General features: G+C 33.9%; 4 protein-coding genes across 5 annotated transcripts; 2 read left to right on the plus strand and 2 right to left on the minus strand.

Moving 5' to 3' along the window:
• Positions 1 to 1,478: 1,478 nt before the first annotated feature.
• On the plus strand, positions 1,479 to 2,822 carry LOC140983266 (E3 ubiquitin-protein ligase UPL1-like). Its single transcript, XM_073450232.1, has 3 exons — positions 1,479 to 1,803; positions 2,308 to 2,403; positions 2,478 to 2,822. Exons 1-3 carry the CDS (start codon positions 1,771 to 1,773, stop codon positions 2,742 to 2,744), a joined length of 396 nt encoding a protein of 131 aa, XP_073306333.1. The 5' UTR covers positions 1,479 to 1,770; the 3' UTR covers positions 2,745 to 2,822.
• A 3,049-nt stretch (positions 2,823 to 5,871) lies between these two features.
• LOC140982897 (aspartic proteinase nepenthesin-1-like) lies at positions 5,872 to 6,780 on the minus strand. The gene has a single exon (XM_073449679.1). The coding sequence runs from the start codon at positions 6,778 to 6,780 to the stop codon at positions 5,872 to 5,874; it is 909 nt and encodes a 302-aa protein (XP_073305780.1).
• A 4,974-nt stretch (positions 6,781 to 11,754) lies between these two features.
• Positions 11,755 to 15,521, plus strand: LOC140982287 (tropinone reductase homolog At5g06060-like). 2 transcript variants are annotated; one of them, XM_073448750.1, is made up of 5 exons: positions 11,755 to 11,910; positions 12,007 to 12,214; positions 13,082 to 13,298; positions 13,388 to 13,494; positions 15,158 to 15,521. In XM_073448750.1, exons 1-5 carry the CDS (start codon positions 11,834 to 11,836, stop codon positions 15,347 to 15,349), a joined length of 801 nt encoding a protein of 266 aa, XP_073304851.1. In that variant the 5' UTR covers positions 11,755 to 11,833; the 3' UTR covers positions 15,350 to 15,521. The 2 variants fall into 2 exon arrangements, with proteins under 2 accessions (XP_073304851.1, XP_073304852.1); XM_073448751.1 differs by lacking the exon at positions 15,158 to 15,521 and adding an exon at positions 14,784 to 15,125.
• A 6,964-nt stretch (positions 15,522 to 22,485) lies between these two features.
• On the minus strand, positions 22,486 to 24,505 carry LOC140983350 (protein phosphatase 2C 37-like). The gene is made up of 4 exons (XM_073450364.1): positions 23,888 to 24,505; positions 23,453 to 23,779; positions 23,256 to 23,361; positions 22,486 to 23,090 (listed from the first exon to the last, which is right to left on the minus strand). Exons 1-4 carry the CDS (start codon positions 24,320 to 24,322, stop codon positions 22,747 to 22,749), a joined length of 1,212 nt encoding a protein of 403 aa, XP_073306465.1. The 5' UTR covers positions 24,323 to 24,505; the 3' UTR covers positions 22,486 to 22,746.
• Positions 24,506 to 25,699: the final 1,194 nt, after the last annotated feature.

Here is a 25,699-nt window from a genome sequence, read left to right on the forward strand (position 1 = left end):
GCTTCCTACCTGCTGCCTCAACATCCGTATCTCCTTCCACATCTTTCCCATCTCACTAATATCCCCACTTGGGAGGGACTGTGACTCTTCAACCCTACTCTGGTGGGCTTCGACATTCTCCTCTCGCTCCTCGCGAGCGGCCTGCTCTCCTGCAAACGTAGACTCTTGATTCCTCTTCATGGCCTCATCCACTGTCTGGGCGATAAATTGGCCCAATTGTTCCACGGTCAAGTTCCACACATTCTCATTGGGACGGGGTTGCTCGGCCCTGGTCTCGTGACGAGGTTGTTCAGCTCTTGTCTCCTGATGGGGTTGTTCCTACCTCGTCTCAAGACGCGGTTGTTCCTGCCTAGTCTCAGCATGAGATTGTTCGGCTCTCACCTGAGGACGTGACAATGCTGAGTTAGTTCTTCTGCTCCCTCTCCTGCCTACCATCTCTACGTCTCAACTCAAAGCTTTCTCACAGACAGCGCCAAGTGATACTCACGGGAAATTTAGGGTCCGATCCCAGCAAGTGTCACTAGTCCAGACGCAGGTTTGAAATTACCCTGAGCCTGAAATCACGAATAAGATCGTTAGAAGGGGGCCGGGAGGGTGTCTCGGCGTAGCCCCTCCGACGCTCAAGTCAGAGACTGAGGATATATGAGGGGAGCAGCTAAGGGTGCTGCTGAAAACAATATAGTCAATCCCAAATCATACGCGCAAACCTGGCATTTATAGGAGAATACCTAGGCTGCTCATGGGCCATTCACCTGTGGGCTCTAGAGATAGGCCGGCAGTTTGGGCCTGATCTTGATGGGTTCATCCCTGGGGTATCATAATTCTTTCAACTGTAAACGCCTCTAAAGTGTCGAAAACAGTCCATAGTATGATGTCGAAAACACATCATAGTACAAAAAGCATTCATTATGAAATTTGATTACTTAACAACAATCTCGCTGTTTTGTAATTCAGATTCTGGTTTTGTGCCTATATTCGTGTATACCATTTTCGGGTCATCTTGCCAGCTTAACTACAAAGGGATTGTCGATCGAGAAAGAAATGGTCCGACAATTAGATTACACAGATTTGATAAATGCTTTATTTTAATTTTCGGGCCTGTTCCAACTTTTACCACTAAGTACAAAAGCCGTCGCATGGGAGACTGGAGATCTTCCAACTCTCAAGTTGTATGGGAGACTGGAGATTTTCCCTTATGGTTGATTCATCTTGTAACTAAGGACATCTTGGCTTTGCAATAATTACAAGTGTTAACCGTAAAAAAAATACAAAAATCGTCGCATGTTGTGTGTTCGCTTTAAGAAAAGTAAAATATTATTTCTTTCGTACGAATTGGATGCCTTTTCATTTACTACCAAAAAAAATCTAATCTTGTTTAATGAATAATAAACTTTATTCACATCTCAAATTTAAATTTGATGCCAAAATATGAAAAATGAAAATAAACATCCTCGGTATTCTATCTACAATAAAAATAAATATCATCAGTCTTCTATCTATTTTCCTTCATTCTTTCTTTCCACCTTCTCTGCGACAAAAACCCACCCTGCAGTCGATTCACACGCACTCAGAGGCTTCTATGTTTCATTCAGACTTTCTCTAATTTTTTCAATCCCATAAGATTTCCACCTTCTGATCGCCCTCTTCAAATCCCTTAATTCTTGTTTTTTATCATGTTCTCCGTTTTGATTTTTTTATATAAAAAAAATTTATTGAATGGTCGACTAACCCTTGAATTGGGCAATGGGCACGTCTGATTGATAGCAAGACATGAAGTTGAAGCGAAGGAGGGCACTTGAAGTGGTCAGTGGAATTATTTTCTTGCTCCTCTTTGATTTGTCTACGGGGAGAAGTTATCTTAATGGATAATTTTACTTGCTTGAGACGGTTCTAGTTAGGGGGGAATGTCGTGTTTTAAGCTCCTCTTAAAGGTTGAATTTCTAAAAGTTCATTCTTTAGTGTCGCAGAACTCTCTTTTGATCGCATTAACATACTTGTTTCCTGTGATAATAATTGCTACTGAAAAGGGTTAATATGTTCTGAATAGTTACACAATGCGCCAGAGAATCCTTATCAAAGCAAAAACAACTATATTTCTGTTTCTTTTTAGCTGCGTATCTTTGAGCTCTAACTCTTCTCTAATCCATATGATTTTTTTCTGGTGTTTTTTTATAAATTAATTTGGTTAGTTATCCTCTATGTTCTGTTGTGTTTTTCTTTGTTCCTTTTTCGTTTTTTTGCGTTATCCATGTATAATTTTTATTATTTTCGGGATAACTGATATTCCTGTCGTTTTTTTTTCCGCAGACTTCTAAGATTAAAACCTTTATCAACAATGTTACCGCTACACCTCCAGAGAATATAGAAGATTCTCTGAAAAGTTTCTTTTGGGTGTTTGACAAGGTGCATATTTAACTCCAGCAAACTATGCAAATTTATCCTTCATGCTTTGATATTAAAGATACTTGTAATTGCAGAGAGATTTTCATCACTGGGCTGATTTATTTAATCATTTCGATACCTATTTTGAGAAATACATCAAGCCAAGGAAGGATTTGCAGCTTGAGGACAACTCTTTGGAATCTGATCCACCCTTCCCAAGGGAAGCCGTTCTACATATTCTTCGTGTCATAAGGATAATATTAGAAAATTGCACCAATAAGCATCTTTACAACGCTTATGAGGTTCCTTTCTTTACCATCATTCTGCCACAGTTTATATCTGAGCTGCTTAATGTTATTTAAAATCTAACATGCCCATGATGTTTTGTATCCACTTCTTCGCTTTAACGATGCCAAAACTATACCGAGTGAGTATTGTTGATAAATGTTGTATTAAAAAAACTAATAGGCGTCTAGGTGGTTGGTTTTGGGTGATTTTGCCTTTGATGGTGGGAAGGTGGTTGGTTTTGGGTGATTTTGCCTTTGATGGTGGGAAGGTGGTTGATTTACAAGGTAGGCTGAGTGAGAGAGGAGGGAGGTAGCTATCAGGAAGATCGGAGTAGAGGAGGGAATTTATTTTAGATTGTGGGGATACATATCTATTGCCAGTGTTCTGAACATATTCTGAGATTGCAATCTTTTAAGCTTATAATGTTCAATAAAACCAAAAACTATAAGTATCATTTTGCCTCTAGATAAAGCTCTTACATATTTTAGTTGTCCTCGTTGTTACCCTGGTTTCATGTGTTTTGTCATTTGTTGCCATAGACTTGCACTTCATTGTGTGCTTTATGTGTTAAAATTGCCGTCTTTTTATCAATATTTTTAAATGGCTGTGCATCATCACTTAGCGTTTTTGCTTTCTTCCACTGATTCGGATGTTGTGGAGGCTTCTCTACGAACTTTGCCTGTTTTTTCAAGAAACCTAATACAAAATACATTTTAAGAGATGCTTCTCTACGTTCAAGATTATTTGCTTTTGCCCAGGGATGGGGGTATATTAGTGAAGTTTTGTGGACTGAAATTGGCAGTTTGCATTTGCAAAAGTTGGTTCACTTTTTGAAATAGATTAGACACATTGAATGACCATTAGTCTTTCTAGATTGCATCATATTGTTCTAGCTTCTTTTATACCATTACAAATCATTACTGGTAAAGCAACACTCAATTTGCTGCGTCTAGTATGAAAAGATGATGAAAATAAGACACTTGCTTCTTAAACGCTAAAGCAGAAGAAATTGTTCAAGCCATCCTTCTGCTTGAAATAATTGTCTGATGGGCTGTCTAAAAGCTCAACCAGCTGCGCCATACAAACAAACATATTTATTTCTCATAACAACCACACCTGAATAGAAAATTCATAAAGGACAATGCCAAGCAAAAGGAAGACTGATGTTGAAAATTACCCATATCTTCTCTAACACGGTAAAAAAAACAAACAAACAAACAAACAAATCAGATTCATTTCTGCTTGTTGGTTCACCTAAAATTGGGACTACATTTTTTCATACAAAATTTGGGCCACTCATGACGAGAACCAAAGCACCAAAATTATTCAGATTCATTATCTCGTGATGAACACAAACACAATTTGAGTCCAAAGATCACTCATACCCGAGATCAAATTTGTAAAATGATTACACCAACAATACGTCACTTAGAAGATACACATTAGAATTATCATCCCCGAGCATGACCTGTTAGTTCTTACCTTGAAATGAAAAGAATAAAAACTGTGTGAAAAATTTCATCCTGCATCAGGATACAGTGTAAACAAAAGTCCAAGTAACATGCCAGTCAAGTGTACCACATCCTTGTTGATCATACCTTTCCCCTCTCTGAGCTTAGTAAATCTTCTTGACTAATCCAAACTTACTTACTATGGAAGACATAACAACCTTAAGAATGAAAAATATGATAAAAAATTAAAATCCAAAAATTAAAAACTATTATCAGTCATGAAAATTTTATTTTTCTCAACGGATGTTTTCAGAAAACTCACTCCTAAACTTCTCACTTTGGTCACAACTGAAATTGAATAAGAGGCCAATTGTAACCAAAGTATACTTGTAAAACAGTAAATACAGACCAAGTCCTGAAATTAATGTTATGCGTTGAATTGAATAGGACCAGCCACTTTGTTTCATTTTAATTAATTGCTGATACAATAATGAAATCCTTGTAAATGTTTCCTACCCTGTAAAAAAGAAAAATCTTTCACACCATACTTTGAAAGATACCTCCGACAAACAAGATCAGACCTTCTTTCAAGCATTGTTGTTCAACGCCTCCATAGAAGATTCTCTTTATTGTACCTTCTGACAAACAAGATTAGACCTCCTATTGCGTGGGAGACATTACTGACACACGCCACAACTACAGCCGACTAATAATCGGCAAACCTATTAAAGAATATTTGACTCATTAGATACCCTTGATTGTTGATGGAAAATACTACGTAGATATGACAGCTATACATATTGGACATGTCATTTTGGACATCGAGATAGGTATTCTTAAAAGAGATACAGTTGAACATAAAGGCGGGATGACAGTTGACACTGGCTCAACCTTCTCATTTTTCCCGAAGTGGTATACAATCCCTTTGTAGTTGCAATCAGAAAGCTCATAGATGATCTTTCGCTCGATCGATACCACCACAAACCTAGTATGTTGTATTACAAAGGAAGTTTTCGTAGAGAGAGACCTGGTAGAATTCCAGATAGTACGATTCTGGTTTGGAAAAAATGCTTATATGGAGTTTCGGACTGGAAGTCTGTTTAAACAGTGGGGGGGATGGAGCCTTTAGCCTCGCTGTCATGCTAATTGAAGATTTGAATGAAACTTTTGACTTTGGCATTCTAGGAATTCTACTGCAGCAAGGATATTACATATCCTATGATCTTCAGGCTTCGACTTTTTCATTCCAAACAATTACTGCTCTACCGCTAATGTTAAGATTCATGACGAGTTATAGAATAACACATATTGATGTTCCGATAGTTCATAAAGTGATAGCTTGGATTCTTTCATCTGTAAAAATGTAGTCTTCCATGAAAAATATCAATTCCATGATGTGTTGTAGAATATAGATTCCATGAAAGTTTAGACTATATTGTACAACACATCATTGAATTAATATTCTTCGTGGAAGACTACATTTTTACGGTTGAAAGAATTCAAGCTATCACTTTATGAACTATCGGAACATCAATATGTGTTATTCTATAACTCGTCATAAATCTTAATATCAGCGCCAAAGCAGTCCATTGTTTGGAATGAAAAAATCGAAGCCTGAAGATCATAGGATATGTAATATCCTTGCTGCAGTAGAATTCCTAGAATGCTAAAGTCAAAAGTTTAATTCAAATCTTCAATTGGCATGAAAGCGAGTCAGAAGGCTCCATCCCCCAACTGTTGAAACAGACTTTCAGTCTGAAACTCTATATAAGCTTTTTTTACCAAACCATAATCGTACTATCAGGAATTCTGTCAGGTCTCTACGAAAGCTTCCTTTGTAACACAACATACTAGGTTTGTGGTAGTATCGATCGAGCGAAAGATCATCTATGAGCTTTTTGATTGCAACTACAAAGAGATTGTATACCACTTCAGGAAAAAAGGAGAAGGTGGAGACAGTGTCAACTGCCATCCCGCCCTTATGTTCAGTTGTATTTCTTTTAAGAATACCTATCTCGATGTCCAAAATGACATGTCCAATCTGTATAGCAATCATATCTACGTAGTATTTTCCATCAACAATCAAGGGTATCTCATGAGTCAAATGTTCTTTAATAGGTTTGTCGATTATTAGTCGGCTGTAATCGTGGCATGTGTCAATAATGTCTCCCAAGCAATAGGAGAATTTTGTTGAAGAATTTTGATCTAGCAATGAATATGTATTGTAGCAAAATCCTAAAATGCCATCCGAGAGTAATTGTGTTGCGTTCGAGCAGCCGAATACAATACCATTCAAAATGACTTCATCTTTGCCAAAAAGAGAACTGTCTATACCCCCAAAGACAAAGGTTTCTTGAGCCAAATGGCCCTTGGTCTTCATTCCCTTTGCATAACGCTGGTCATATTGGCATCGGTGGAACATATCGCATTTTAAATAATAAGCATCACAGAAATGAGAGGTGCAATCTTTGGCTTTGTAAGTGGAAGAGTTTCTTGAGTCATACACTGGGTTTTTTGCATTTAGACTATCTGGAAGGCAGTGAATCCAGAGTAGACTACTCCCCTTATCAAGATAAAAATATTGATCATCTCTGTGTTGTCCGACTTTGACGTGGACAAGAAATCCACTTGTGTGCAAGGGATAAGCGGGAGCTGACATAGTCCCAAAATGTTGGGAAGAGTGGAGGAATACATTCCACAAAGATTCATGTTGAATGATCTCAGCAAGAGTATCATTGCTATATCTAGGGTTGTAGAAGGGTGATATAATGGAATTAATGTGAATGAGCCTGGTCACCAGGCGAGGAGGGGAGTGAACTTCACTGACACATACCACTTGTATTGTTGTGCAAAGAGAGCAAAAAAATTGGAATGGAAAAACAAATTTGATTCATAGCTCGAAGTCGTTCAGAAATTTAATACTTGAATCAGAAATAAGAGAAGTAGAACTCCAAATTTCACCATCCTGCAGAAAACAATCAAAACTTATAAACCTAATATTCATGAAAAATAAAAGGCAACAACATCAGGCTATTATATCATGCAATTTTGAGTCAAAGACTTTCAATAGAATAAAATATTTAGTTTAATTGTCAGCAGTCCAAATCAAAGTAAGAAATCAAGGAATATAAGTGCACACAGCGGAAGGAACCAACAGGGAGTTAGTTGGATAAAAGACATGTGATCCAGGTTAGAGGAGTTGCAAACCACTGGCCAACTAGTAAAGGGAGCTGTTGGAAGAGTCTCTTAAAAATAGACAGACTATAAAAGGTGCCAAAATGAAGTGTGTGAACAGAGTATTGTTCGAGTCTTCCTCATTTTGACTTTGAGATACACGCTACAAAAGAAGAGAGAGCTTTGAGATGAGAGTTCAAGAGTGAATTTCATTTTGAGAAAAGAAAGTGGAATTCAAAAGTGAATTCTTGAATAGCTTGCATCTCTGTGTTGTGTTGGCATCTCCCGTGGATGTAGGTCAACTTCGTAATCTGTGATTCAAAGGCTTAAATCCATAGCTTATATTTGAGTTTCAGAAATTGATGTGATACGCCTTTCGAGTTCGTGATCGAATGATACAAAGAGCAGATTCTGAACTCGTGAAGGCGTTTATTAGATTCCTGATTAATTTCTCAAAAAAGATGAAGCAATATATGCTTCAAACAGAAACGACTACAAGCCTCAAACTCATTGTTCTCGAAGAAAAAAGAATGTGATTAATATGTGGAACTCAGAAGCAACTCACTGTTCTCGAAACAGTATATGATCGCGATCTCCATTAACATACTACATACAAGGATCGATAAGGCCTATAGCAATCATGCCATCCTTTACATAACACAACAACACATTCATGCAATGCCTATACAGATACCAAACACCAGAGAAAACACTACGGACAAAGTTTTCAATGAATCTATCCACCACAAACTCACTGTTACACATACAGATATACCGAGAAGAATCACATTCACATTTTCCAACAAATTTGAACACATAGAATCGATCGCATTCACATTTTCAAGCAAATTTCAGATACCTGTCTTGATTTATAGTTCGTTGATTTCTGGGGCGATGAACTGAGCTATTTCATACCGCTTCCGTGCTGATGTAAAGAGGGAGGAGCGGTTTCCCGCTCTTTATATGTTCATTCCATTCCTAATTAAGTTTTGAAATATTTTATTATTAATTATTATTTTGTAAAAACTAAAAAATAATATATCATAACATATTTTAAAAATGTTAAAATTGATATTCATTTTCTTTATAAATAATATTATATATATAACACCACCTTTTTTGCTTAAATTAGTTTAATTAGCTTCTAATTTATACAATCTTCTATTTATTTGCACCACAAACTAACATATTCATGTATTATCGAGATGATAAAAATCAAATCAAATATATAAAAATAAAAAAAAAAGCAGGAGAACTACAAATAAGTCAACATGACATGAAAATTTTGATGATTCAATTTTATTTAAATACAATTTGTGAATTAATGAAGATGAAATAAGAATGAAACTGATCTATTCTGTAACATTGCTGCTCCCGTACATATAAGAAATTCTGATGAATAGAATCTTGACACCTGGAACAAATAATATTTGTCTCTAGAATATTCATTGAGAAGAACGTTATCTTCAGGTGATCTAGAATTTTGCGTGGACTGGGGCTTTTGGCCTTGAATAATCGTACGGTTGGCTTTGAAGGAAAATTCTAATTTTGGTCTTTCTCACTTGACCATTTTTCATTTTAGTATAGTACGTTTTTAAATTCCAGTTAAGTTTTGTAAGTTGGCATTTGTTCTTATTTTTACTTCTTTTACGTCAAGTTTTACGTGACATTGGACACTCCAACAATGTCCAGTGCAACGTTTTTATGTGTCACTTCATCACCTCGATTAAAAAAAAAGGACTAAAATGAAGAATATATACTTACAATTTGAAAACTTACAAGTCTGAAAACGAAAAATTATCATATTATGAAACCAAAATTGTAATTTTCTTTACCTTTGATATGCTTTCAAATTAAAATATTGCAAAGGACGCACACACATATTCATGTGTTTGCTACAACTTTTGTGAATGCAACTTAAAAATCTAGCATCAAATGGCAAATTTCTTTCTTGTCTTACAATTGGAGAGAGACTCTCCCGCGTCAAGGTTTTACACATAGGGCCAGTTGTTTTCTTTATCTCGTTTGAGCTAAAACCAAGGTTTTAAAAAGCGTAATGAAGCGTCACGATCAAGCTTCAAGATCTATTAGTTTAAGAGGTTTTAGGACGAGATTAGGCGTGAAAAAATCAATTTAGTTTTTAGTATAATTTTAATTATATTAAGTTGGATGATAGATTAAATAACATATAAACATATAAATTTTAAAAATGAATACATAAAATTTTCAAGTTAGAAAATGTCTCAAAATCATAAATCATGTGGAGTAAAAGTTTTGTGTTAGGTCAAATATCCTCTCTTAGTTGCAAAAAAAGGAATTGCATGAGACACATTTTATTTCTCTTTTCGTTAAGTTTTTTTTTAAAAAAAATTATATTATTAATTATTTATTTTTTAAAATAAATTTCAAGAGTTAAAATTTATTTCAAAAATAACTTTAACTTTTTTTATAAATTTTTTCCCTCCCTTTTTACACAATTAATACAATCAATAAAAGAGTTGACTGTTTTTCAATCTTTTGCCCAAAACGAAGCTTTTTCTTCATGTTTTGCACTTAATTGTCGTGTTTTACATGCTTTTTTAAAACACTGTTAACAACATGAAAATTTGAGTGTTGAGTTGTGTTGACTTTTGTTCTTCCTGCTCTTATTTATTCATGGAAGTTTTTCCCACTCTCCGCTTCTATTTCCACTATGTTCAACAACGATATCATCGATTGAAATGCTTGACCACTTCTAGACGAACTCAAATTATTAGGAACAAGAGTAGGTCTCTTGTAAGACGGTCTCACGAATCTTTATCTATGAGACGGGTCAACCATACCAATATTTACATTAAAAAGTAATACTCTTAGCCTAAAAAGTAATACTTTTTCATGGATGATCCAATTAAAAGATCCGTCTCACAAAATACGACCCGTGAGATATTCTCACACAAGTTTTTGTCTTTGAACAATTAATGGGACTCTCACTCCCCGCTTCCATTTTCCCCGAGCTTCAATCACTGTCTCATCAGTTGAACTGCTTGCTTACTTTCAGACCAATTCAAATTGTTTGAAACAATTAATAGCCTCTATCGATCACTTTAATTTATTGGCCTTGAGCCAATTTAATTGACCTCTTCGTCAACATTTAGTGGGCTTACTATATCGAGCCAAAAATATATTTTCACCACAAACGACATGTATGATTTTGTTAGATAATTTCATCTACGCCACAAGAATTATTTAATGAAATTAACACTATTCCTCAAGAATATATATAGTCGTAAATATTTTTATACGCGAAAATGATGCATGTTAGTATGTTCTACTAATAAGGTATCATCTTGCTTGGTAATAAATTTTATTTATGACATGGAAAAAGATCGTTAACATGCTCAAAATGACTTTTCTTGATTTACCTAGTCATTCGTGTCTTCTTAAGAGAACTCTTTGCGTTGTGGCTTTGACGATGAAATCGTCAGACGATTTGATCTAGTTAATATCTACAGTAAAAAGTAATATTTTTGACATAAAAAATATTATTTTTTATGAGTCAGTTCATGTCAAATATCTATATAAAAAAATTGACAAGTTAGACGGTCTCATATATAGTAGTTTTTTGGGAGATTAAAACCAATCGATGTGATTGGAAAAATTCTCAATTCAAACCAGAAGTTATTGAATTAAAGACAAACTCTTAACATATCCCAACTTTGATATTATATATATGCAAAACAAAAAGAAACTTGAGGTCGTAGCCAATGACAACAAACAAGACCAAAAAGCTATCGACTTCATTCCAGGTCCAAGAATCTTTCCATTACAGTCTTGAAAGAGAAAAGGGTGAAATATTTTTATGGCTTTATATCATAAATAAAAATTACGATATAGAAAGCTTCAATCTTTATAGATATTTCTTTTGTCAAACAGTTGGTGTTTAGATTTTACATGTCAATAAAAAAAAACGTACATAAATCATAGTTATAATGAGAAATAATTCATCATTTATTATTGATTGATATTAAGAAATATGGAAAAAGAAATGTTTCTTGTCTTACCAATAAAAAGATACATAACTTGAACAACTTTATGCAATTGTGATATGAGAATGGCATAATCCACCAATAAAGAAAAAAAATTAAGATTGTGCTTACCAAATTAATTAAGAGATGCTACGATGCAAATGAGTAGGTCTTTTATAAGACGGTCTCACGGATTTTTATTCGTGAGACGGATTACTCGAGTCCATATTTACAATAAAAATTAATATATTTGACATAAAAAATAATACTTTTTCGTGGATGACCTCCATATAGAATATCTGTTTCACAAAATTGACATATGAGATCGTCTCATATGAGTTTTTGTGAATGCAAAAGTTAAGTTTTCTTGACTTCAGTTCTTTTGTTTGATAAATCGAGTTACAGTTTATAAAAATAATTTATTTTTTTTAAAATCATAATTTATCACATTATATATTTTATCAGTATTTTTCACATACATCGACAATTGAGTTTTGCTTGTGAAATCTTGAAACAAACAATAATCTATTATCAATGGCAGGAAGCAGCAATTCAAGATGGTCTCTCTCCGGCATGAATGCTCTTGTCACAGGCGGCACGCGAGGAATCGGGTGGGTCTGCCTTCCTGTCTGTTTCTCCTCCTATCTTCTGTGGATGTTTTGTTTATCAAATCTTTAATGCACGTAATATGTTTGTGAAAATCGCAGTCATGCAACGATAGAAGAGCTGGCTGAAATGGGTGCCGTTGTTCACACATGTTCAAGAAATGAAGAGGAGCTGAATCAGCGTTTGCAGGAATGGAATGCTAAAGGATTCAAAGTCACGGGATCTGTTTGTGATGCGTCTTCAAGGGAACAAAGGGTTCAGCTTGTGGAGAAAGTGTCCTCTCTTTTCAGGGGAAAGCTCAACATTCTTGTAAGCTTCCCAGTTCCATTTTGTCTTTTTAGAGTCGATTGCTTGAAATTATGGATTTTATCCTAATCCAAAGTTTACTGTTTTAGTCGTCTTCTAGTTTTTTTGTGTATTACGTTGTTAGTTCTTCTAATCATGTTTCCAAAAAAACGTGAAGCATCAGTTAAGTGTTCATCAAGTACCAAACATTGCAAGATTAAGCACGAGAAGTTAGAGTTTTAGCATAAAAAATAGTTTTAAATTGTTAATATAATTTTAATTTTTTTTAAGACAAACAATCGTTAAACTGATAGAAACATCATAAATTTTTAACTTCTAAAAACATAAAAGTCTTAAAATTGTAATATTAACAGTTTCCTACAAATCTTCAAAATTCTACCATCACAACAATGAGTTCCTTATCAATTAGTGAGTCATAGAAGTGGTCAAGCATTTCATAAAAGCATATTCATTCAAAAGATAAATGAATCCTTGTGCATTAATAATGTTGAAATTAAAAAGTTTATACTTGATTGAGCACTAAGCCTGTTTTAGTTTAAGCTAGAATAATCTCCGGTAAGTGAGTTTTTTAGTTCCTTATGAATTTGATGGTACGTCCCTGTGAGTGGTTTTGTGTTAGTATATACTTTGTACTTTGCAGTCTCAGGTTTGACATGTTATTTGGCAACTTACTTTGGAATATTTCCACAAGTCAGTGGTGATAAATCGACCGACAGATGGCAAATACATTATTTGTGCTACTATTCACTTTCAAGTGTAGAACTCTTTCACTACGTGTTTTTTTTTTCTCAAAATTGCAAAGATCCATACACATGCAATGTTGGGAATCTCGAATTATTAAGAATGATCTCAATTGTTTTTGTTTTATAGATAAATAATGTTGGGACAAACATCAGGAAACCAACTGTTGATTATACTGCTGAAGAATATTCTAAGCTCATGGCTACAAACTTAGAATCTTCCTACCATCTATGTCAACTAGCTTATCCTCTTCTTAAAGCCTCTGGTACCAGCAGCATTGTGTTTATCTCCTCTGTTGCGGGTCTAGTACATTTATTTTCTGGATCCATTTATGGAGCAACTAAAGGCTAGTAATTTTGCTGTACCTGCATTATTTTTCAACTAGTGATTTATTTGAAACACCAAAGTTATGCTCAATAAATTTTATATTGGCAGGAGCAATAAATCAACTTACAAAAAATTTGGCTTGTGAGTGGGCAAAGGATAACATTCGAGTCAACTGCGTTGCCCCCTGGTATATCAGAACATCTCTTGTAAAAAATGTAAGGTCTCTTTTCTTCCTTGGGTTGTAGAAGATCTATCACACATCATTAAATCATTAGAGTTATAAATACGACAAAATGCCTAATGAGAAATTCTCGGGTTCGATGCTCTTGCATGGCGTGCTGTTTTTCTTATGTGTTTGCTTTTACCCTTAAGAAATGACTTCAGATATAGAGAAACATAAAAGTTTCCTAGTTTTAAAATCCCTTGCTTATTCACTAAAGGCTGCACACATTTCAATGCTTATGCATTTTTTAAAAACTTTTATCTGATTTGGCATTCCGTGTTCAGAATCTTTCGTTCAGATTCATGTCTTACTGTTTGATGATTAATTACATCTTAAAGTTTCCACATCACAATCAATATGTTGACCCAAGTTTGCACCTCCAACAGATAAATTTGGCATAATCCGCCTTTTCTATGATAGAATATTGAACCATGAAAGTAGCTTTACTGTTAAGCAAGCCAGGTCATCGTTACCTTAATTATGACACTTGATTCATGATAGTTTCTGCCATTTTCCACCAAAGAAATTTTTTTACTCGAAAGATGAATGATGGTAGCTACAGAAACTATAAAATTCGATGCATTCCTTCGTAGCGTTTCTCTTTGTCCAAGACGAACCAATGGGAATAACAGATATTATAGGATGTCTTGATATAAAAATCGTCAAATCATGGCAAAGATATTAAAAAGTAGTCGCACAATAAATATATATCAAAATAGTAAAATTTAACAGGTAGCTCATGCGATATGCTTATGGTTCATGTCTTCTGTTGATTAAATTCATTTCCTTAGAGTTTTGTTGAAGGTGATCTTCATTTGAGAATTTTGAGTATCCATAAATCCTTCTCCCCAAGCCTAAATTGAAAGTAGAAAATCAAATGTTAGTTTCTATTGAGAGAGCTGTAAACTTCTATATTCATGATTACGAGAGAGTATATTGAGACGTAGGGGATGTAGAAGGTATTGCAATCTTGATTGTTGCTTCAACTTATATGATTTAATAATAACCAACACTTTTTTACCTTTAAGAATGGTGCAATTATTAGCTAAATAGCTTACTTTCAGAGATTGTTATGTTAATCCAAGTGAAATTTTTTCACCTTAACATTGGTTTGTAGCACTTATCTGGGAGAAATAGTGGAATGACCCTAGGAAGAGAGATCAAAGACCCACCATTAGTTGGTGGAACGTAAAGGGAGCGACTCTTGATCCTTTAAGGACAACTTTTAAAAGACATTTTGGAAGATGATGTACGTATGACATGAGTGCACATGTTTAACAGGATTAAAAACCGGAGAAAGAGAAATACTTGGGGGGAAATGATTTGCGTTCACCGTGAAAGGACTCTTGGTGATTGACCGAAAAGGTCCACAAGCTCATTAAGCGAAATGACCAACGGAGAGTACATTAATGGTGAGAAAGAAACAAAGAAAGCAGAAAACCTATATTCTTTGAGGACATGTGAGGATCAAAGCCAAAGCTAAACGTTTAAGTTGATTTTAGTGTATCTTTTGTAAGTTAATCCATTGGCTGTCACCAATATATCTGCTTTGTTGGTAAAGCACTCTGGAAACACATTCTGCATCATTTTGAACCTTTCGAAATTTGTGTTGCTTCTAACTGCAAGATATTAAGAACACCAACTTTTACTTTTAGTTGCTTGAGGATGAAGAATTCTTGAACCGTGTGATATCAAGAACTCCGCTTAGACGTCCTGGAGAGCCGCAAGAAGTTTCGTCTTTGGTAGCTTTCCTGTGTCTTCCTGCTGCTTCCTATATCACAGGTCAGATCGTAGCTGTTGATGGAGGAATGACTGTTTATGGGTTCCCCTTGGAATCCAATAACTGAGTCCTTGGTAGTGAAAATTCGACCTCTGCGAGCACTGAGCATAGTTCACTAAAACTCTTGAATAATTTCAATAATTTCTTTTTTTACTGAACTGGTAAAGATGCTTCGCATTTAAAGTGGTCAAGTAGTTATAAAATCGAATTAAATATGATATTGAGACATTGTTGGTAAAACAAATATAGCTAATTATGTACATAAACACATTTTTTCAATTTTTTTTTCAAACTCTTTACAACTCTCAAATTTTTAGTATATTTTTAATTGGTTATTCTCTTTTCTTCTTGGTAAAATAACTATCTTTTCACCATTTTTAATCTGGACGTTTATGTTTTGTTAGCATCATTGATCATCACATTTTTTTCTTATTTTTACATGAATTTGTTATTTCGATTACAATTTATTTGAAATAGTAATATGCTTTCTATACAGTGTTTTCAAAATCAGATTGGAATGACTGGTTCGACCGGAAACTAGTCCGATCCGGAACACCCTAAAAAATTGTTTTAGCGGTCAAACCGGTAAAGAACCGGTCGAATCGGTTATAAACCGGAAAACCAGTTCAATCGACTTTTCAAATATTTTTTTTGTAATACTAGAGTTTATTTAATTTATTGTTTTTGTTTTTAAAAAAATGTATAACTATAATTTGTATTTTGAATATATGTGTATAATTATTTACTTTTAAAATTTTGATAATATTTTTTGTATATTTATATAATGATGTTGAGTTTTAAATTTTAAAATATATTATTCATTAAATTATATTAATATTTATATATTATAACAGTATTCTTGTCTGACCATTAAATCAGTTAGATAGGTTTGATTATTTTTTTAAGATACACTGATTCGATTAGGGATGGCAATTTCCTCCGAACCAGTTGGAGGATCCGATACCCGACCCCAATAGAAGAGGGTATGGAGGGATTTTTAGACCCGATTAAATAATTGGGTAATCGGGTATGAGGATTTTCGGGTTCGGGTATGGAGGCGGGTTTGATATAATCCGACTCACACCCGACCCGAATACCCGTTTAAATTAATATATATATATATATATATATATATATATATATATGTATATATGTATATATATATAGTAATTATATTTATTTATATTAAAGATTCATCAGTCAATCCACCGATTTTCGGAGTTTTCAATACATATAATCATAAATTTGAAAATTAAAAAAACGATGCTTTGTATATTAAAAGAGAAGAAAATATATAAAACTTCATTATATATATATAAAGCGTGAATAATTTTTCTTATTGTTCATTTAAATAATTTTTTAAATATTCATAACTTCATTCAAACAATTTAAATTTGAAAAAATTCAATTGTATATGATAATTGGGTATTTGGGTAGGGTATATATCCGATAATCCGATGGATATGGGGATGAGGATGAAATTCAATACCCGATGGGTATGGGGATGAATTTAATAAATGGGTATGGAGATGGATGTATGAAATCAGATTCATACCCTACTCATTGCCATCCCTAGATTCGATCACTTGTTCAGTTACGAAAACTTGGTTCTATATATCTTGTAAACGTTATGGATTTCTAATATTAATCTACATCAGTGTCCAAATCAAGGAAATAGCCAAAAGTTAATGACTTATCATTTAAAACCATGAATACCGTCACAAGCAAAAAAATTAAACACTTCGGGAAAAAGGAAATTAAATGGGGTATTTTGTTTTTTAATCTTAATCAATTGTTTATTTAAAAAAAATTACCTTCAGAATGTCATTTTATTAAATAAATAAATAAATGGCCAATGTTGTTTTACAAATTTTTCCGAAATTAAACACATTGGGTGCATGGTGGTATAAAGATCACAGTATGAATAGTTTACACAAGGTATTCTAGATCACTCACTCAATATCAAAAGGTAAAATCTTTGAGAAATCAAAACATGTGATGTAATTAATGAAATAATAGCAAAAAACTATTAAACTCGTTAAATTTTTATTTATTTTTATTACTTTTGATTTTTATTTTATTTATGTCCTTTAATGTAATATATAATATTTATGAAAAATTACATAATAATCATCAAATAATGTCTGTTATGCAGTTCAAAATAGTTGTTAGTAAAACGGTAAGCGCTCGATCCTACAATTGATATAAGAGTCAATGTCTCATGTTCGCTTCTTATTGATTGTAATAGATGCAATTATTGATAGGGAGATTGTTGAGTACACAAATTGTCACTGATGGATAGAGCGATTGAACCGTGATACTTGAACTGCTATGCGTTTTAAAATATTTGAGTTGCATAATTATCGTAAGTAAACTTGACCACAGACCTATCCGGATCGAGAAAATCCCGACCCTTAACTGTAACCAACTTATATAAAAATATCCCCTCAAATTGATAAAATACTCTATTTTATTTAATAAAAATATTATAAACACATATTTTAATAAATTTGTAACTCATCTATAATTATCACTATTGCCCTTTTGGCGTGCCATATTAAATTTTTTGTATTACATCACTTTTTGTGAAAAAAAATATTATTTTATTAGGATATGTTACTTATAAATTAAGAAATATTTATTGAGAAAATTTGAACTTTTATATAAATTAGATATAAGTTAGAGAAAAAATCAGAAAAAGATAGAGAAATATATGAAAATTAATAATATACTCACGCCAACAAAGTTAACTAAGAAATATTATGAAGGGTAAATCTGTTAAGAAACTTTGATTTAACGATGATATACCAAAGTTAGTTAATATATATAAGGTGTTCAAGTTTAATAATATAGTATAGATATAACTCAGTAGAGATTTTATTTATTTTTATCCATATTTTTGAATTTTTAAACGGTTATATCATTCCTCACATTAAAAGATTATATTTTTAAAATTTTTTATCATATTAAATAATTATTTTAATTAATTATACAAAAACTATTTCTAAAATTTTATATATTATTATAAATAAATAACCAAATTAATATAAAAAAATTTAATACATATATGGCTTTTTTGTTTTTTGGGACTTCTAAGAAATAGTATTTAGTTCTATTTCTATCAGGCATTTTATGTGACATTGTACGCATAAATTTCTAATAAGGTTATTAACCTAGTAAGACAAATTGATTCAGTAGTAACTAAAAACTCGCTTGAAAGGTGTTTAAACTTCTTTAATTACTATATTCAATATTAGATTACAAAGTTTCATTTATTTTTTGAGTGAATATGTTTTTATAAATATTGAATTAGAAGTCATTAATATTTTATTTAAAAACATGACAATTTAATTGATAATATTTTTGTTATAGTGGAATTTTGTAGATTTGTAGGAAACTATTAATTATTGCAATTTTAAGATTTTTATATTTTTTAGAACGTGGAAACTTATGGATTAATCTGAAATTCATATTATTTTCATCATTTTATCTATTCTTTCACTTAAAATAAATAAAACTGAAAATGTTTTTTTTACGCTTTTACTCCGATCGACTATTTACACCTAATCTTATAATATTTGATTCTTATTGTCAATGTTTTGCGCTTTTTAAAACCTTGTTGGCAGCATTACACGAGCAATTTTACACACTGTGAGACTGAGCGCTCGTTGTTTTACCAAAAAATTATAGCTTGTGGTAACGGTGTAACTCAAATCTTTTAAATTTTTGACATCAGTACAAGCGTCACGTTTTGATTGCTCTATCCAACATAGACAATTACTGCACCCTAACAATCTGACTCACAATAATTGCACTTCTTGCGATCCATGATTATAAGTGTTTGTCGATATATCAAAAATTGTAGCTGGTGGTAGAAATTCAACTCAAATTCTTTGAATTGTACAACACCACCAACACTATATTTTGATTCAAATACTCAATATGGACAATTATAGCATCTCAACACACAAATATACCATAGCAGTCTATCCATTTTCGTTATCAACTCTTGTTTTGATATCATTTGTGACGTTATATACATAGGTTAGTGTAAGTGTGATTCTTCATAATTTTCTTTTAACATGATATATAATTCGGATTGATTGTTGTTTTATGAAAATCAATTTGCAATCTAGTTCATACAAAAACTTTCAGGATCTTAATTCCAACAAATTAACGTGAGACAAGATTGTTAATATAAGACTAATAAATCACATAAAAACATCAAATCCTCCGACAATCGAGCCCAGTTATTCTCTAGTACATAGACAAAATTATCTTTACCAGTTTCCAATTTCTTTTTTTTATTATTAAGTACTCTGCCTGTTGCGTCATTTGATAAGCTAACGAACAAAACGAAATATGTTTTGTCGTGAAGTAATGATTTACGATTAAATTGCGATACTTGAGTTATTGTATGATTTAAATTATTATGTAATATAATCATACTGTCATCGTGAGTTAACAGATTTTGATAAGCAAATATTGATTGATGCTACACGTTTGAAAGATGCATGGTGAGATATTATTATTAAATTATTGCATTCGTATATTAGTCAATAACTTGTTCAGATTTCCATGTTGATATGAAATACAATTAGATTCAATAACAATTGCTTAAACGTGGGAAATTGGCATACTCTTTTTATCAATAAGTCAATTAAAAGGATATTTTTTTTTAAAATAAAAACTTATAATTGTATTAAGAATTATAATTCATTACAAGCTTAATTAACCAGGAGGAAAACTCATCGTTCATCTAGACAAACGATAGATGGGTGGAAGAAACAAAACAAGTAATTTTATGGGCTATTATATTAGTCGGTCTACTAACATGTGCAATATCTGAAATTATTGGTATTTTTATATGCTTTCCAACTTCAGTAGCACATACATCAACATAGCCAAGATCATCCCGATTAGTTTTGACTGCTTGCACTGCTAGTAAGGAATCTGATTCAATCAATACATTAAGAAAGTTATTCTCATAGAGTAGCTTTACACATTCAAGGATAGCTAGGAGTTCGCCATGAACTACTGAGAAAGGATGTGTAATCTTTTTACCAAAAGCCATGAGAAGGCGACCTTGGTTATCCCTTAGTCACCCCCAATGTTGAACCTATTCAAATCATGGTTGACACATGCATCAATATTCATTTTTAATGATCATATAGCCGACGGTAACCAATGATGCACATAGGCCCTACGCTTCCCAACGCCGCTAGCAAAGGTAGACATGTTCGCGTCGTAAAAGTCCTGAAGTAGAACCGAACTCCAAACAATATTTGCCGCCATTGCTTGACCTTTAACCCTATGTAAAAAAGTTTGCCTCTCCTTCAAAACTGCCCAAGTATGAACAACAAACTCTTCAAACTCGGACTTCTTAGCATCTCCTTCATCCATAGGGAGAGGTCCATTATGTATTCGCCTGCAGCATCCTTTAGTAGGTGCGCAAATCTGGTTGCCTTCCAAAGATGTCTAATTTCCGAACAATAGGATAAGGAATGACGTGTTGTATCAAAAGGAAATGCACACAGGAACACATACCAGAAATTGGGACATGTGTCTATATAAGTTTAAGTTAGTTGGGATGCAATCATGGGACGTTTGCCACCAAAAGATACGGGTCCTGGGATGCAATCATGGGATGTCTATATGAATTATCTTACCATCTTAAAAATTGTCTAGGGAAGATCGTTTTTAGCAAATATTTTAAACGAGTTTATTCACCCTTTCTAAATTCTGTTATGATCCCAACAAACGGTATCAGATGAAGTTTTTCTTGAACTCTGATAATTATATATTTATTATGGCATCCTTTATATGATTCCGACGTTTTCGAATGAAGATTATGACGATTGAAAGATATGTATGCATGCACATTTAACAGCTCAAGATGATAACACGTGGTATGTTATCATAAACAACCCGATGAAAATTCTTAAAGCCAAAGCCTACCGATTCGAGCTGGGAATCTAGACAGAAGATGGGTCATCCACTCCACAACACACCAAAGCTCAGGACGTCACAATTCCAACTCCGACCACTAGCGAAGAACCTTCCAGCAGAAAGTCTGCTGACCAAATAAGCAATGAAACAATTTCTTTACTCGTTAAGAAATTTGGCAAGTTTATAATAAAAATCAATATAAGTTTAATTTTTATCATAAAAAAGATCAAATTAATGATTATCATGCTTGTTTTAATATTGGAATAAATGTCATTTCATTGCAGATTGTAATAGACACAAGAAAGATGACAATAAACCTTTTGAGAAAAGGCTATCCAAAAAATAAAGAAGATCCTATAAGAAGAAAAAGGATCAAAATGTGCTAATTGATGAGGAAAACAATAGAAAATGTGCTGACTCAGATTCAGACCAATCAATCTCGTAGACCTCAACAAGTAAAAGTGGTGATGAGAACGTTCAGTATCTCATGACAAATGTAGTGCCGCAACCCATGTTGAGCTGGAGACCGTCGATAATTATTTGGTATTTGACTTTGATTTTAATGCATATTACTAAATTTAATAATAACAATAATAATAATAATAATAATAAATTATAAAAATCATGCTAATAATAATTTATTTAACATTAAAAAACTCACATATCGCACTAGTACATACTGTGTCTGTGTGGCTAGGATTGCAAAGAACAACAATGCAAATGTTTTTAACATTATATAAAATTTTCACTCTACTCCACCAACCTGTTTATTGCTAATTTCCTGCTTTAATAAAACTTTCATAATTGAGAAATGTACGAAATATTTACCCTATAACTCCTGAAAATAGAAATTAAATATTTACTAATGTCATATAAATATATTTTTAATATATTGCCATTTTCCATCTATTAGATTTCATTCATATTGTTCACCTACCATGTACAAAATAAAAATTTGTGTGAAATAATCTCACATAAAATAAAAAAAAATTACTTTTTATTATGATTGAATCATCCATCTCACATATAAAAATTCGAACATCTCACAAAAGATATATGTACAATTAGATTAAGTTGAAACATATCCAAACTACAAATACAAACATCTTTTAACATCATATAAAAATTATATACATTAATATCGAGAATCAAGCCATAAAATAATGAGATTTATATTTCCCAAAATTTCCGTAAATTTTAATTAAAAATCACACGCACTAAAACCAACAAAGCACAAAACAAATAATCCCAATGTCTAAAATAAAATATTAGTAAATTATCATAATTCAAAATCAGTTTTTTTCCCTACTCTCTTCTTCAAGAAAGGAGGAAAATACAATTATATCCGATATTCCGTTGAATAATAAATACACAAGGACAATTTAAAATCTAAAAAGAAAAAAAAATAGTCCATCTAATAATATCTAATACTTTTAATTTATTAGATGGAGTTTTGACTAAGGGAAATTAATTAATCATTACATTATATTGCACAGATAATAAAATTTCTTGAAATTAACTGCTGCTTTGGCCTTTCCTCAAATCCACCACCACAACACTAACGTTATCTTGGCTGTGCCGGGCCAAGGCCAGCTTCGTCAACAGAATCGACGCGTCGGAGCAGGCCTTGTCGGAGCTCTCCCCCGCCGCCGTCACCGTCACGTCATGCTCCCGAGATCTCGGCGTAGAAGGCGGTTTACGCGACTGAAGGCACATTCGTGCCACCCCACAAGCCGTCTCATTCGATACCACATCCCACAGTCCGTCGCTCGCCAGTATCAAGCACTCGTCCTCCGCCGTCCGCTCCGTCACCGTCACCTCAGGATCCGATATCACGTACGGCTTCAGATAGCTATCACCTGATACCAAAAAAAAAAAAAAAAAAAAACTTTATAATGCATGGAAAAACAAGGGTAATTCCATGTTAAGGAGAGTGTCGATTGATCAGATAAACAGATTTACGTGGCCAAATTTGCTACGCTTACTAAGTAACAACGTACTCGATATTCCATTTCGCAACTCACCAATTGCACGAGACATTGCCAAGACGCCTAAAACTCTCGGGCCATCCCAGAATATAACCCGGCCGCCGGATTCGTGAATTCTGCTCAGCTCATCTGGCCGGTCCGGCTGCGAACAAGAAAACAAATTTCAATTTCAGAGCCAAATCGAACCAAACGATACCATTTCGATCCAGACAGCGATGAAAATTAAAACCCACCTTATGATCCGTGGAGAGAGGAATAGCGACGCCGTTGCGGCAAAGAACCGCCCGAGAATCACCGCAATTGGAAACCACGATCTTCTCCGGCGTGAGCACCGCCACGACCGCGGTTGATCCAACTGCGTTGCACTGTGGAGTTCGAAGCTCGCATCGGCAAGTGGAGGTGGAAGCTCCGCCCGCCGCGCCAGCTCCACACGAGTCCTTCACTTCCTTGTCCATTTTTAGGAAACTCCGAGACATCGTACGCTCCCACGAAATCGCCCCTCCGGCTTCGACTTCAGCTTTCACTATTTCGTGCATCCTTTCCTTGCATTTGGTCGAAACCTGAAATAAAAAACAGCCAATTGGGGAAAAAGTTCAATTTTTAACTCTAAACTGTTAGAAAATGAGAACTTTACACAACATAGTAAACGTGAACATGTGATTTCTTACGTGGGAGCAACCATGGCCATCGTAAACTCCGAAGAAATGAAACCCACTCGGAAAATCACCATCCCGCAGGCAAAAAGTAGGGTGAATAGCTACAGAATCTTCCATATCTCTTCTCCTCCCGCACACAGAAGTCATCCCAAATTTAGGAAACTCCGGCAGAATGCCCCCCGACGGAGCAGACAGCTTCTGTTCTCCGCCATCCGGGACCTTAGCAAACTCAGTCCCTTTCGGTTTCTCCTCAACCACCACCTCGATCTTCGGTCGTTTCTTGCCGCCGCCGCCGCTCAGCAGCTCCGGAACCACCGCGGAATCATTCGGTACGAAGTTGAACTGGTGGATCTCCATCCTCCTCTTCCTCGCGGATTTCGAACTGGGCTCCACTGGCGCCGCCGTCTCCGTCTCACCCATATTCACCCCACAACGCATACCAGCCATAACAACAAAAGAATCGATCAAAACTCGATCCTCTCCGCAGGACAACACCGTAACAATTTCAAAAATCTCAAAACATTCAACTATATATTATAGATGTAATTAATGAAATAAACAATGAGAAAAAGAAACTAAAAAAGGGAAGAAGATTCAGAGAAATAAAAGCATTCTGTTTAACACGGGCGAGGACATTATTAGTTGGGGTAAACGGAGGAGGGGTGGGGGTCAGTGGGTGAGTAAAAGGGCAGCTGCCCGCATCTTCCGGGGCAGGGAAACCACAGTTGGTGTGACGTAGATACGCTGGATGCGAGGACGGCAGATCTCCACCGTCCATTCAAAAAAAATCTCCGATACGCCTTTCGATTCGAAACCTCCACGTGTTTGAACATCGAAAACGTGGGCCAATAGAAAACGAACACGAGGGGGATTATAAAAGTTCCGGGCTTTGTTTCGGTGACACGCATGTGAGTGGGGCCCGTTTCCGCTGCGAAATTTGATTTTCCATTTATTTGGTTCCTACGAGGATTACTTACCACGTGGCATGATCACGCATGTTTTATGCAGCGCGTCGAGATTTGGGAAAATTCACGAAATTGTCATCACAATTTTACGTAGATAAATAAATTTACTATTATTTGGGTTATATTTTTTGTAACTTAACTTGTCGAAGGAATAAAAAACGTGTAACTTAAATTTATCAAAACAAATTATCAATAGGTCTATCGACTATCTTGAATATTTGACCATTTAACATTCTATATGGAATATATACTTCAAGAAATGACAATATAATCGCGTGCATGTGCCAATGTATCTTCATAAACCACTCCAACGTAGCTTCCAAGGTTGTCATGACAATATAACCCTTTGCATGTTCAATTGATAATTAACTTTTGAGTTATTGTACAATGAAATTGCATAGTTATTTGCTTTAGTTTGATTTATAACTAGCATTCGAATCAAAAGTAAGTGATTGGTTCTCGTCTATGATTAAAACTGTCAATTTAGAGTTTTTCTATTCATTCAACTTAACACACGTAAAAAAATCATGTTTAGTTACAATTTCGAAAACTCTTTTGAAGTCGATGAAAAACATGCCAAAATGCTTATGTTATAGTTGAGGTTGGTTGAGGGCGGGTTGACGCCCAACCCAGAGACCATCCCACAATATTTATTTAAAAAACGATTTTTTATTAATTATTAAACATTGATTTTCTTCTTGTATCTTTGATTTTTATTATTGACAAAAAAATACTTATATTATTTGTTTAGTTGATATATTGATTATTGAGATTTAATTTTTAACTATTTTATGTAATGAATTATTATATGATGATATATGATTGAGTTCAATAATTGACGACGTCAAAACAAATTAAA

The sequence above is a fragment of the Primulina huaijiensis genome, chromosome 8 (assembly GCF_012295235.1).
Source record: "Primulina huaijiensis isolate GDHJ02 chromosome 8, ASM1229523v2, whole genome shotgun sequence".
Taxonomy (NCBI): domain Eukaryota; kingdom Viridiplantae; phylum Streptophyta; class Magnoliopsida; order Lamiales; family Gesneriaceae; genus Primulina; species Primulina huaijiensis.

Bases quoted from the DNA above. Each gene is read 5' to 3' on its own strand.
- LOC140983350 (XM_073450364.1), bottom strand. From the start codon at position 24,322: ATGGCTGGTATGCGTTGTGGGGTGAATATGGGTGAGACGGAGACGGCG. The intron at 23,362-23,452 runs GTGGGTTTTAAT...TCTTGTTCGCAG, and splicing joins CTCTCTCCACGGATCATAAG to CCGGACCGGCCAGATGAGCT. The intron at 23,091-23,255 runs GTGAGTTGCGAA...TTTTGGTATCAG, and splicing joins GGCAATGTCTCGTGCAATTG to GTGATAGCTATCTGAAGCCG.
- LOC140982287 (XM_073448750.1), top strand. From the start codon at position 11,834: ATGGCAGGAAGCAGCAATTCAAGATGGTCTCTCTCCGGCATGAATGCT. The intron at 12,215-13,081 runs GTAAGCTTCCCA...TTTGTTTTATAG, and splicing joins GGGGAAAGCTCAACATTCTT to ATAAATAATGTTGGGACAAA. The intron at 13,299-13,387 runs GCTAGTAATTTT...TTATATTGGCAG, and splicing joins CATTTATGGAGCAACTAAAG to GAGCAATAAATCAACTTACA.
- LOC140983266 (XM_073450232.1), top strand. From the start codon at position 1,771: ATGAAGTTGAAGCGAAGGAGGGCACTTGAAGTG. The intron at 1,804-2,307 runs GTCAGTGGAATT...TTTTTTCCGCAG, and splicing joins GAAGGAGGGCACTTGAAGTG to ACTTCTAAGATTAAAACCTT. The intron at 2,404-2,477 runs GTGCATATTTAA...TTGTAATTGCAG, and splicing joins TCTTTTGGGTGTTTGACAAG to AGAGATTTTCATCACTGGGC.
- LOC140982897 (XM_073449679.1), bottom strand. From the start codon at position 6,780: ATGTCAGCTCCCGCTTATCCCTTGCACACAAGTGGATTTCTTGTCCAC.